This window comes from Phymastichus coffea, unplaced genomic scaffold (assembly GCF_024137745.1).
Source record: "Phymastichus coffea isolate CEN01 unplaced genomic scaffold, Cenicafe_Pcof_1.1 PCOF00015, whole genome shotgun sequence".
NCBI lineage: Eukaryota > Metazoa > Arthropoda > Insecta > Hymenoptera > Eulophidae > Phymastichus > Phymastichus coffea.
This window is the reverse complement of record NW_026706826.1, coordinates 293,078-306,452: the sequence shown is the minus strand read 5'-3', so window position 1 is coordinate 306,452 and position 13,375 is coordinate 293,078. Positions and strand designations below refer to the sequence as shown.

The 13,375-nt window shown below is 36.7% G+C and overlaps 1 protein-coding gene across 1 annotated transcript in view; it reads left to right on the top strand.

The window, feature by feature from the left end:
• The window catches only part of LOC131675042 (glutamate receptor ionotropic, kainate 2-like), a 2,022,482-nt gene that overhangs the window by 1,765,996 nt on the left and 243,111 nt on the right, over positions 1-13,375 (top strand). The window contains exon 14 of the mRNA XM_058953868.1: positions 622-759. Coding sequence (XP_058809851.1) covers positions 622-759 — 138 coding nt within the window. The remainder of the gene's footprint in view (positions 1-621; positions 760-13,375) is intronic.

The following is a 13,375-nucleotide window of genomic DNA, read 5'->3' as shown; positions in this document are numbered from 1 at the left end:
GTTTTATATTATTATTATAAATACTATAACACTTATTATTATTCTTTATTCAAACTGATTTAATTGGCGTGTTGATTTGAATGTCAAAGTCTCCTAGTAAGATTACTTCTTAATCGGTAATTATTCTTTGATGAGGTTTGAATAAATGCATAATAAAAAACAGTATGCATTCTTCCATTTTTATTAAACTGTCATTATGTTAACTCGCGTTTCTTTATTTTATTTTATCGTCTACTTTCTACGATGACTTATCAGTCAGTACGTAGCGCACGTGATCTTATAGACTAAGTCCCATAACTGTCGAAAAAATTTCTTCGACAGAAGAATTGAAATATTAGCGGATCAGGCTATGAGTAGGCTGCGTTGATAGCTACAGTGAGCCGATATGAACCATTATCAGATCTACGAAGATGCTTGTCCTCATCTTATTTGCATAGTCGTCTCCTTTTATTTTAGAAATGAAGTAGTTAATCAAATATTAGCAAATTATTTACATAATTTGATGCATAGAACTTGCGAATCTTCAAAATTACAGACATAAAAAATATATAATAACGAAAAATTTGATTGAACTTTAATAGAAAAAAATATGCATTTGATTAATTTTTTAATTTATTTTAGATTTAGTCCATATGAATGGGAAAGTTCTCATGCAATCAATAATCAAGCACCCATGATGGAAAATGAATATACACTTCTGAATTCTCTGTGGTTTACAATAGGATCCCTCATGCAACAAGGATCAGATATTGCGCCAAGGTAACAATTCTTATACTCACAATTATTACTGTCGTTATAATATATATAATCAAATTATATGTGGATAATTTCAACAAATAAACTTAGATTGACATTATTAAATATTCATATCTTTAGTTTACTCAGATCCGTATCAAAAGAAATGGTCAGTTCTTCCTCGAACGCTTTTAAAGAAAAACAAAAATTGGTAACAAGTGGATATCGGGAAATACTTATATGGTGTCATTCATAAATACTAGTAAATTTATAATAGCTCTGGAAATACCTTTATTACAAGGAAATAAAGTGAATCTAGCACACTTAAGAATTTTTATACTTTAAATAAAAAAAATTAGTTTGAAGCTGGAATTTTCACGAACACGGTATACTTTAAGGACTCTCCATGTCAATCGAGATCAGGTTGCGGTTACATAAGTAGAGATAGTTGAAGGGAGTGGATTGAGAATATTTGATCGAAAATGGCACTGATTGATTGGTGATTAGACTTTCGTTTCATTATTGAGATGAACAGTAATAACTACTAACAACAATAAATAAATATAATATATTGGTTTTTACTAAATAATAGAAGACAAAAAATTCCGTATCCGTGAAAAATAGCCTTATATTTGATATAGTAAGGACTACTTAAGGAAATGAAAATAGAGAGAAATCTTTAAATCCCTCTAAACGTTCTTGAATTGACACTGCATGTGAGTATTAGGGGCTATGTGTATTCTGGCCGATATTTATCATCCAAGCAACTACTTTTTTCCATATCAGCAGTCGATAAAAAAATTCATCTTGCTTTACCGACATTTTTATCAGTTCCGAGTGTACGAAGAAAATTTTATCAGCATGTGATAATGGTATTTGGGATGGTCGCATATCGACTTCGGCGTGTATGTCGCGACCCGATGAGAGTTCCCATACTGCTTTACCGATCCTTCCCATGCCCTATGCCATCGTGTGTGAGAGCGATGAATAATGGGTGGAAAGAAAATAGTACTATCTGATAAGAATCTGCATAACTGCATAAGTCTTATGTTACGTTCTGACTTTAACATAGATTTAGTACAATATCATTGATTTGAGAAGAATTTTTTTATTAATTAGTATTCATATATAATTTTTATGAAAAAATCATACAAATTCCAAAATACATTCCACAAATATTTTAGTCTTATATTACTCTTCTCAATCCCAGCTCGTAATTTCGCATACTTTTCAGGATTCTGCATAAGTGAATTGTTGATTCTTGAAGGTAAAAATATATCGAACTCTGATTCGAGTTCGTGAACAACTTTCTCCCAAACGTTGTCTTCACTTTCCTGATTGCAATCATGATGTAAAGTATTTGGGTGTCCAAGTATTTTACTCTCTTGGTAGGTAGATAGTTGGATGTTTTTGCTCCTGGGTTGATAGCCTCCATGATTAAAAAAATAAACTATAACAGAAAATTGAAATGTAATTAGTGTTATGACTTCTAATCCTAACTTTGTATGAGTACTACATTATTTTTTCTTCTAACGAATAATGTGTGTGTAAATTAGTGCAGAGTTTATTCTTTTTGAATGAAGGAAAGCAAACAATACCCCACACAGTTCCTCCTGAAACAAAATAAATAAAAAAATCATGTTGAAACAAACACCTTTAATACCTCCAACTTAAAGGGATGCAACCCTTATATTTTTTAATAAACATTCAAACCTTTTTATGACTAATGTTATCAAAAATAAACTTAAAATAGCCAAAAAAAGTTGGAAAATATATTAACATGGATATGCTAAAATAAATTTTACCTGTTCGAGATTATTTTTCAAACCTCCCTCAAAATGGAAAATCCACCTCCAAAATCTATTTTACGATATAATTCAAGTTATATGTGATAATTTACTTTGAATTAAATTGCGTACTACTTCTAGTGTAAATATATAACTTATGCATGTAGTTTTATCAATGAGGCTGTTGGGTTGTAACAATTATTTATTTCAATGAAATTTCTATCTTTTTGTGCCTATTATCATGAAAAAAAATTCAAATAATTCAACGAAAATTGAAAAATATATAATCGTGGATCCAAACTATTCTCAAAATAAACAGCACTCTTGAACCAGGAGTATTGAAAAAATTGATATATCTTAGTGAAGATAGTTAATTATTATGGACTAATAACTGAAGTTTAATAATGTGATTTTTTTCATGTAAAGTTAAATCATAATTTGTCGATGTAACATTATCTGAAAATTGTCAAACAATGTTCTTCCACGTGCGAAATCCATAAACATCAAGTAGCTAAATTTTTCGTGTTGTCCTAGTCGGTATTTTTTTTGACATTTATAATTTTATTACTTGGTGTCGTCTCTTCTACAACTCTATCACAATAACCACTCAAGGAGTCAAGTAAAAGCATGGTATTGAAACCTGCGTTGGGGAAATATACTTCCCTCAGCCATATTTTAAAGAGATCTACAATTAAAAATCTTATTGGTAAATTCTTTTATAATGACGTTAATTATTAATAGATGGAAATATATATACCTGTGGTTATCTTTCCAGATTTAAATGCTACAAGTAGATTTATCGGCCTAAATAAATTGATTTCAACAATGGATTCAAACTCACCGATAGCTTACATCAAAATTAAAAAGAGTGATAACAGTAAATTTCCTTCAGCTGATATAAGTGACTGTGTAGTATAATTATGTCGTTGATGAAACTGTCTATACCAAACACTGTACTTGTTTTTTTCCTTCAACTGCTAGCGTTCTTCCGGAGTAAATCTCCAGTTAGAATCCACTCTGATCAAAATTATACACATTATGAATTCTAATTATTTCTATGCCTGTTTTAACATGAGCAATAAACACATAAGCTTTCGTCATTAGTTCTGAATTATTTTCTAGTGTTCTTTTGGTTATAAAGTTATTTACTTTCTGAAATACTGAAAACGAAAAGACGTCGACGAGGTCGCGGGGCCAACTCCGGAAAAACCGTGACCTTTGGTTCAATCCACGCGCACGACTTTCTCTGCCCAAAGCCTAGCAGAGACTCTCTCGAATTTTCTGCGATCAACCGCGATTCGAACGCTTTTTCTCTTTCTGTCTCTCTCTCTCTCTCTCTTTCTCTCTCTTTCTCTTTCTATCTGCTTCTTCTGCGCTATCTCTATGGCTCCAGCCGTCAGCTCAGCCCGTGTACAATACCTTGTAAACAGAAATCCAAGCATGAGTGTGTGTACCACACGCACACACTCTCAGCTTGGCGCGGCACACGGACATTTGCAAGAGCCAAACGGACGAAATCGGCCTATCCGAGATTCTCCGTTACATAATAATAATTTTATATTTTAAATATTTTATATTTTCAAAATTATGTTTTAGTCTAATACTAATCTTTCGTCAGTTCGAATTGTTTGTGTTCAATTTGATAAAACTACATTTGAATTGAAAAACCGATTTTTAAATTCACTATATAATTGTTTTTTAAAAAAATTTATTTTTGATCGAAACATTGATGATTTTAAAACGATGTATTGATTTTAAAATGGATGACATTAATATATTAATTATACAAATATATCATAACTACCTATATTTATATATTATTTTGACAAACATTTAAATCTTAATATTATGCTCGAAATAATTTGGCTCGTAATTGGATTCAATCCTTAGATATATCAGTGAATAGCGTAGTTGATGAATTCAAATATATATTGTATTTTATGATTTTTTGTCTAGATGATAGGATTAAATTAAATAATAGTTTTTACTAACATTTTTATGTAATGATAGGGACATTAAAACTTGTTTAAGCTGGACGGTTTCAAGGAGAAAATGTCTTTTATAAATTATAAAATTATTTAATGGTTGTTAATTGTAAGTTAATTCTCAATCATTAATGGTTTCTTTATTGTTCGAATAAAAATGTTGTGACAAAATTAACGCATTGCCACTATTTTCTTATGCGCGGGTCAGAGAGGCACTTTCGCTCACGGCAATTGAGGGAGAAAAGAGAGGACGGGTCATAAATTTATTAGTATATGACACCTTTATCTAAGCGAACTCATGATCTTATTATTAATAATAACTAAAGATACAATATTATCTAAATAATACGCGCAAATAAGAACATTGCTCTAATCAATAAACACTTAACATCAAATAAAGAAATATCCTAAACTTATGCGCCTATGCCGTTGACTCATTCCCTTAATAAATTCGCTAGATAAAGAAAACCTATCTCTAACTATTTACACACGAATATACATACTTAATTAATAATACAAAAGAAACCCCAGGTATTATCCAACAAATAGATGCCTTGACAATACCGACACTCGCTTACAACCTCAATAACGCAATTACGATTAGACGCAAACCTTAGGTAGCTGGTGCGTGAGCGCCTAGCTACCTTTGTTCAATCACACACTTATAACCATTACCAGAGAGAGAGAGAGAGAGAGAGAGAGAGAGAGAGAGAGAGAGAGAGAGAGAGTGACAGAGAAAAAGAAAGAAGGCTTGACCTTTTATCCCATGCTCCTCGCAACGTCATGAATTTCAAGCGATGTGCTGCTGCAAGAAGTACCGGTCGTCGCTGCTGGTCAGATTGTTGCTAGCGACGCTGGCTGTTGTCGCTGGCCAAGTATCTGCAGGCAACGTTGGTCGTTACCGCAGACCTAGTATCTGCAGGCGATGTATCTGCAAGCGATGTCGGCTCTCCTTGCAGGTGGGGCTGGCTATAGTCGCAGACAAAGCTGTTGCCGGTAGAGTTGCCAAAAACTGCACTCTCTCATGCACGCACTTTTTCTCTCGCTTACCGTCTCACGGCGACTCAGCGGCGCTCGCTCCTATCCCTTCCTGATCTATTAGTTAGGTGGCACGCGATGCGCCGCTTATCGGTCACGCGTCACGCGCCTGCCTAACCCTGCGTAGGCTTAATGCTCACTCTCTCTCTCTCTCTCTCTCTCTCTATTTCTCACTCTCTCGCCGTGTTCCTCAACTCGAGCACCCTCGGCTCCGCTGGTCCGTCCTTGGTGCTGAAACAAAAGGCCAAACGCTATACGCGTTCTTAAATGCGCCCAACGTTGGCCACCATGCCTTGTCGGAAGAGGGAAGGAGGGAGAAACATAGACGAGAAGCAAGCATGCAGTCTGCTCTCGTTACAATATCTATAATATAAATATCATGAAATTAAAATTTTCTCATTGGCTTTCTAGTTTTATACAACACTTTTTCACCACACTGCGTCTAAAGTGGTAACTGTATGTATTCTTAACGAGGTGTACAGTACCGCATGGATAGCCTAGGAATAAAATGATGCGTGTCTGCGCGGTACGCCTTTTACGATGAAAAGGCGCACTTATTTTATGACCTTTTATGATGAAAAGCTACGTGCACCGTGGGTACATGAATCACATTATTTTTAAACAATTTATAAAGTGCTGTATCGCCTGCTCAGGATATACAGTATTGCCTTTCCGGGGATGTGCTAAAAAATTGTATATGTATCACGGGGATACAGTAGGCAATCAGTGAACTGCGTGAAATGCAACATCGCGCAGTGCGTCTTTTGCCTACTTTATCCTCTTGGTGCATAATAGTCGTATGTTATTTTTTTAAGTCTTCACTTGATCTTATTTTATCCTAATAATCAATAGTTATAAAAATTAGTAATAAAGAACCATAATTTTGATAATAATTTTACATGGTAAAAATAGTACATTATGCATGAAGAGGGTAAAGTAGGCAATGTACGCACGGCACGATGTTACCGACCGAGCGAAGCGAGGTCAATGTTTCACGCAGTGCATCACTTGCCTTCTATGGTTACTTCAATGGTGCATATACAATTCTTCAGCATACCCCAGAAAAATGTAACTGTATGTTCTCAGCAGGTGATGCAGTACCGTATCAACTGTCTAAAAGTAAACTGTTGCACGTACGCGCGGTGAATTGTTTTATAGCTCGAAGCGCAACCAGGAGCGTACGAGTAAAAAGTACGTCGTGCATACTCCCATCACTGTAATCTCAGGCTGTCCATGCAGTATTGTAGTCCCTGCTGAGAGGACGTAGTCATCAGTTAACGTTTAGTGTGGTGAAAAACTATATACAGGGTGGTGAAAAAGTATGGAAACACCTGAAAATCTCAGAGGGTTGGTCATAAAAATAAAATTCTTAAGGTCAGGTCCTATATAACTTTCAACGAGGAATCCAGTGATGACCTTGAATTTGACCTTGGACCTTACCTTCAAGGTCATTTCAAGGTCAACCTCATTTTTTCCAATGAGAACCCCTATTTTTGATGCCGGAATCAAAATGAGCGGGAAATTTTACGTCCGGATACGTGGTTAAGTATGAGGTTAAAGTAACCTCTGGAGGTCAAATAGAGGTCAATGTCGGAAAAAGTATGGAAACCCCTGAAAATCTGAGCGTTGGTCGTAAAAATAAAATTGTTAACGTCAGATCTTATGTAACTTTCAACGATGAATCCAGTGATGACCTTGAATTTGACCTTGGACCTCACCTTCAAGGTCATTTCAAGGTCAAATTTCTTTTGTTAAATGGGAACCCACACTTTTAACATCGGCAATTGAAAGAGAGTCAAATTTTACGTTAAAATATGCCTTGAGGTCCAAGGTCGACGTGACCTCTGGAGGTCAAATAAAGATTAACAGTATATTTATATCGAAACTCCAAAAATGTGTCTATTTTGATTATTAAACAAGAAAACTAGTTTCTCAATCCAGAATCCTTCTTTTAGCGCTATCCAGGAACAACGACGTGGACGTAGAAGGATTCTGTTCCCTTTGGGGTGCTGGATTATCGTGAGTTCCCTTTGCCTCTCACGTCGGGGTGCTGGATTATCGTGAGTTCCCCTTGCCTTTCACGTCGGGGTGCTGGATTATCGTGAGTTCCCCTTACCTCTCACGTCGGGGTGCTGGATTATCGTGAGTTCCCCTTGCCTCTCACGTCGGGGTGCTGGATTATCGTGAGTTCCCCTTGCCTCTCACTTAGGGCGTTTTTATGAATTATTATAGTAGATGAGTAAATTTATAACAGATGCTCAAATTGTTCTCCATTTGTTTCTTGACAGTAACCAATCCTGATGTAAAATGACTGAACTGCATGTCGAATCATATCTCTTGTAATGAGAGCAGTTTCCTCAATAATTCTACGTCTTAATTCATCAAGATTTTCTGGATTTGTTCTGTAAACGCGATCTTTTAAATAACCCCATAAGAAAAAATCCAATGGTGTTAAGTCTGGAGATCTTGGAGACCACTCTATGCTACCTCGTCTACCTATCCATCTTTCGAAGAATGTTTCATTCAAGAATCCTCTAACATTAACTGCAAAATATGGTGCTGCACCGTCTTGCTGGAACCATGTGTTTTCGAAATCGTCTCCTTTTACAGCTTGTATTGCTGGAACAATTTGGTTTCGCAATAGCTGTTCATAATTTTGTGCATTTAAATTTCCTTCGATAAAAAAGGGACCTATTATTGTGTCGTCTACAATTCCTGCCCACACATTTAGTTTTTGAGGATATTGAGTGTGAGTTGCGTCCATCCAGTGAGGATTTGTATCAGACCAATATCGAAAGTTATGTCGATTGACATTACCGTTTAACTGAAACGTTGCTTCATCTGAAAAGACAATATTTCCTAAAAATTGTGGATTGTCAGTTATCATTTCCATCATCGTCTCACAAAATTCAGTGCGACGATCAGGATCATCTTCATTTAATTCTTGCACGAGTTTAATTTTGAAGGGATGCAATTTGTTTCTGATCAAAATTTGAAGAACAGATGTGTGATGGATGTCGTGTTGTAAAGCTGCAGATCGAAGAGTCTCATGAAGATTTTCTACAAAAGACTGTAAAACATGTAAATATTTTTCTTCGTTTGTTGCTGTCGATGGTCTACCAGCAACAGGACGATTTCGAACAGATCCCGTGTCATCAAAACGTCTTATTGTTTTTGAAACAGTTCCTCTTGATATAGGAGTACCATCGTTTCGAAATGTTGCATTAAACAGATTAGTTACCTGTGTATATGACCTATGCATATCACCCCATCCTCTCATCATCAAAAGTGATATCCGTTCTCTTTCGGACAATCGAAACATTTTGGTTTCAAAATGACTTCTTCGTACAAAACTAATTTACAACAAAAATATTTGGTGATTTTGTCAAATTTTATCTCTTGCAACTACAGAGTGTTATTTATGCAGTAATACCAAAAATGTATTCGTCAAGCGAATTGAAATAAAAATTCATTCATTCATAAATTTATTTTCTATCTAAAGAAAACCTTTTTTTAACAATATCATTTATGTAACTACGCGGACATGAAAAAGCCACACATAATATTGAATTTTCGACTTTTAATGAGACAGCTATTTTGTTAAAGATACATTTCGTCAGTTTGGCGGAATAATCGGACAAGTTGAGTTTTTATTTGTAAAAGCGGACACCTCGGATTTTCATTTGAAAATGTGGATACGTTGGCTTTTTTTCTTTTCTTTCTTTCTTGTAGAAGCGGGCGTAACGAAAATAATTTTTTTTTGTCTAATTTAAACTTAGCAATACTTTTTTAATGTAACGGTTTGAATGGTAAATGAATGTTAATGAAAATAGAAACGAATTTTTGCGAGATCCAACTTCGTTTTCGCTATTTGTTTGAAAGGCTACGATTTAGAAATTTTTTGCAAATGAAACGTTTTACCAAATTTATGCAAATGAATCATTTTAGCAAATTTTCGTAAATGAATAGTTTTTGCAAATTTCTGCAAGTGAATCGTTTTTGCAAATTATTACAAACTACATATCTGATTTTCTAAATTATTTTCTTATTTTAGCCAACTTATTCAGTAATTTTGGAAATCGCCGTGTTTCCGTGTAGCCATGTATCCCGATTCAGGTTCAGGGTAGCGTGATCGAGATCAGTGATACTAAAACCTATTCAACATAGCACCCCAAGTGGAAGGCAAGCGGAACTTACTCTAAAAAAGCCCCCCAAAGGGAACAGAATCCTTCTACGTCCACGTCGTTGTTCCTGGATAGCGCTAAAAGAAGGATTCTGGATTGAGAAACTAGTTTTCTTGTTTAATAATCAAAATAGACACATTTTTGGAGTTTCGATATAAATATACTGTTAATCTTTATTTGACCTCCAGAGGTCACGTCGACCTTGGACCTCAAGGCATATTTTAACGTAAAATTTGACTCTCTTTCAATTGCCGATGTTAAAAGTGTGGGTTCCCATTTAACAAAAGAAATTTGACCTTGAAATGACCTTGAAGGTGAGGTCCAAGGTTAAATTCAAGGTCATCACTGGATTCATCGTTGAAAGTTACATAAGACCTGACGTTAACAATTTTATTTTTACGACCAACGCTCAGATTTTCAGGGGTTTCCATACTTTTTCACCACCCTGTATATAACATGTAACGGGGTGAATTAACTGATGCAACTTGGGTTTAAATAAGAATAATCTCCCACGATGCAGAGTTAACCGCCGCTCCGCTAATCACGTATAAGTTTACGTGTATTCGCCTTTACGTTTGATACTTTAGCTCCAATATCTCCTTTCCAACAGAGTTGATCTCACCTTATGTCACCTGATTTGTGACATTTGCTTACTCTTCGGTGTACGGAGACTAATGTTTCTTTCCAATATTCCCTAGATGAAATTGGTTTAAAAAATAACCGGTGACGGAACCGTTAAACTAAAGAAAAACGAAATAAACGTAATGCGGCGAGTAAAATCAAGATGTTATAATAAAAGAAGCTACAATTTTTGTTTGGCCGAAAGACTAGGCACGCGTATAGGATTTACGAGGGTGGTCCGATAAGTACTTAGCCTCACCGCCCGATGGCGCCACTCTCACAAAAGAAATATTTTATCACGTAGTACAACCTTCTCGATGGTTACCGTCAAGATTTTAGTCGGATCGGAGTTGTAGTTTATTTTTGAGAGCGTGTGAAAGCAAGTATGTCCGTTGATTTTTGAAAAATGAAAAAAGAGCAGTATCGGTCGGTGATTCGATTCTTGTTTTTGGAAGGGAAATTGCGCAGCGAATCCAAAAAGCGCTTGGATACTGTATACGGTGACACTTTTCCTTCGATGGCGATCGTCAAAAATTGGTTTAACGAGTTTCAACCTAGTCGCACGTCGGTTTTTGATGAACCACGCCTAGGTGCTCCGAAAACGGGTACCATGGAGGAAAATGTGACAAAAATTCACGATCTCGTATTGGCAGATCGACGATTGAAGGTGCGCGAGATAGCTGAGATTGTAGGCATTTCAAAAGAACGTGTGGGTCATATCCTGCCTGAAATTTTGGGCATGAGAAAGCTGTCGGCGCAACGGTTGCCGCGTTTGCTCACTCCGGACAACAAGCGCAACCATAAGACAACTTCAGAACAGTGTCTGATGCTATTTAAGCGCAATCCGAAGGAGTTTCTGCGTCGTTTCATGACTGTCGATGAAACATGGATCCACTGGTATACACCAGAGACCAAGAAACAGTCGAAATAGTGGACTTTATCAGACTAAAGTGCTCCGAAGAAGGCGAAGACTGCTCCATCGGCCGGAAAGGTGATTGTCACCGTTTTCTGGGATTTACAAGGTATGATCTACATCGACTATCTGGAGAGGGGCAAAACGGTCACAGGGCTGTACTATGCCGAATTATTGGGCCGATTCGATGTCGAATTGCAGAAAAACGGCCCCAATTGGCGAAGAAAAAAGTGCTCTTCCACCATGACAACGCACCGGCTCACACCTCCGCCGTCGCCATGGGCAAATTGGTCTAATTAGGCTACGAACTGCTGCCCCATCCACCGTATTCTCCAGATTTAGCCCCGTGCGACTTCTTTTTGTTTCCAAACTTGAAAAAGTCACTCGCCGGGCAGAAATTTGAGTCGAATGAAGAGGTAATCGCTGCCACGGAAGCCTACTTTTCAGACCTCGAGGAAACGTATTTTTCAGATGGGTTAAAGAAGTTGGAGCATCGCTGGGCCAAGTGTATCGACCTAAAACGAAACTATGTTGAAAAATAAAACGCCACTTTTCCAAAATTTTCGTTTTTCTTTTGTAGGCTAAGTACTTATCGGACCACCCTCGTACAATTTTACGGGAAGAGAGAGAAAGAATTCGAAATTCTGCCGCGAAATCTAACGCTCGGCGCGAATGCAAATAGGGTAACGGTCGCTCACAAATAAACGCGTGGAATTATTAATGTCGCACGAAAATTAATGTGGTGCACCTACCCTGCGGTGCGGTTACGGTGATCAGTCGTAACCGTTAATCAGCAAATTTACTGTTTGCCAAGTTAATGCTCCTGGAGAACCTGCTGCTCTGCCTCGGTCACAGAGATCGATTGCTGCCCTGCGCAATGCTGCTGTTTCGCTGCTGCAGTGATTTGCTGCTGCAGTGATTTGCTGCTGCTTTTCTTGTACCTCGCTATCACTCGCGCACATACAAAACCAATAAACTTTTGGATCGGCAAGCGGCAAAAACACAATACAAAATTTTTCGCGGTATTCTAATAAACAGTTGAGGCTATACTGAACTTTAAACTCTCGCGCGCTCCCTTTCTCTCTTAATTGTTCGTTCTAGCATTGCGAATGCTACCGAATCGCGAACGTATCGATTGATCGAGTCGACTACCGTTGTAATCAATAAATATTATCAATAAGTATTTAATATTTTAATATGGTAACTCAATTTTTATTATCATACTGATCCATGATATGGAATGTATTAAAATCTATTTTAAAAACCAAAGTTTTCGTTTCTTCTACTAGATATTTTTAAGAAACATTTATTTTTTTCTAGTAGATAAATAGGGGGAACTGGCTCTGAAGGGTACGGGTTTAAGTGAGCCCATTCGCTTGCTTATCTATTTTTCCTGGTAGCGCCATGTTATTTTTATGTTGTATATACGGAAAAAGTCACAAAAATATTATGGTACCCTTCGAACCCCGGATGCAAGTTTTCACAGCAAGAAATATTTTAGTTCCTACTAATAATATATGTTATAAAGAGCATCTTATCAAAAAGCGATTCTATAAAGAAGTTGCTAGAGGAAAACTCGATAGCTACAGTACACCAAAGCTATGCCCCGCGATTTTGGATCATATCTCAGTTAAGGAAGCCAAGGCTAACTCCCACAAACACAAGCCCACTGCGAATGGCTGAAAAAATCGAGGCCAGATAATTAAGAAATATCACGCATTCATTTCTTATATATATATATACATATACAGGGTGTTCCAGACCACCCGTACACCCCCTCTAGAATCCAAAATAATGGATTAATCAAAAACTGCTTCAGACAAAAGTTGCTGGGCTTCGAGGGGGACATATCCGTACGACCTTGGCTTTGACCTTGGAGGTCATGTTCAAGGTCATTTCAAGGTCAACTTTGTTTTTTTAAATAGGAACCCCCATTTTTGACCCCGGATTCGGAAAGCGCGGGAAATTTTACGTCCAAAACGGTATTTTAAAATTTTTTTTCATGGTTTTGAGAAGGTCGATTTAAGGTCAAATGCTTGAAAAACTGCCTAAAAGCGTTTTTTTAATTTTTAAGATATCGAAAAATGACCTCTACAAAATTTGTTCAGAACA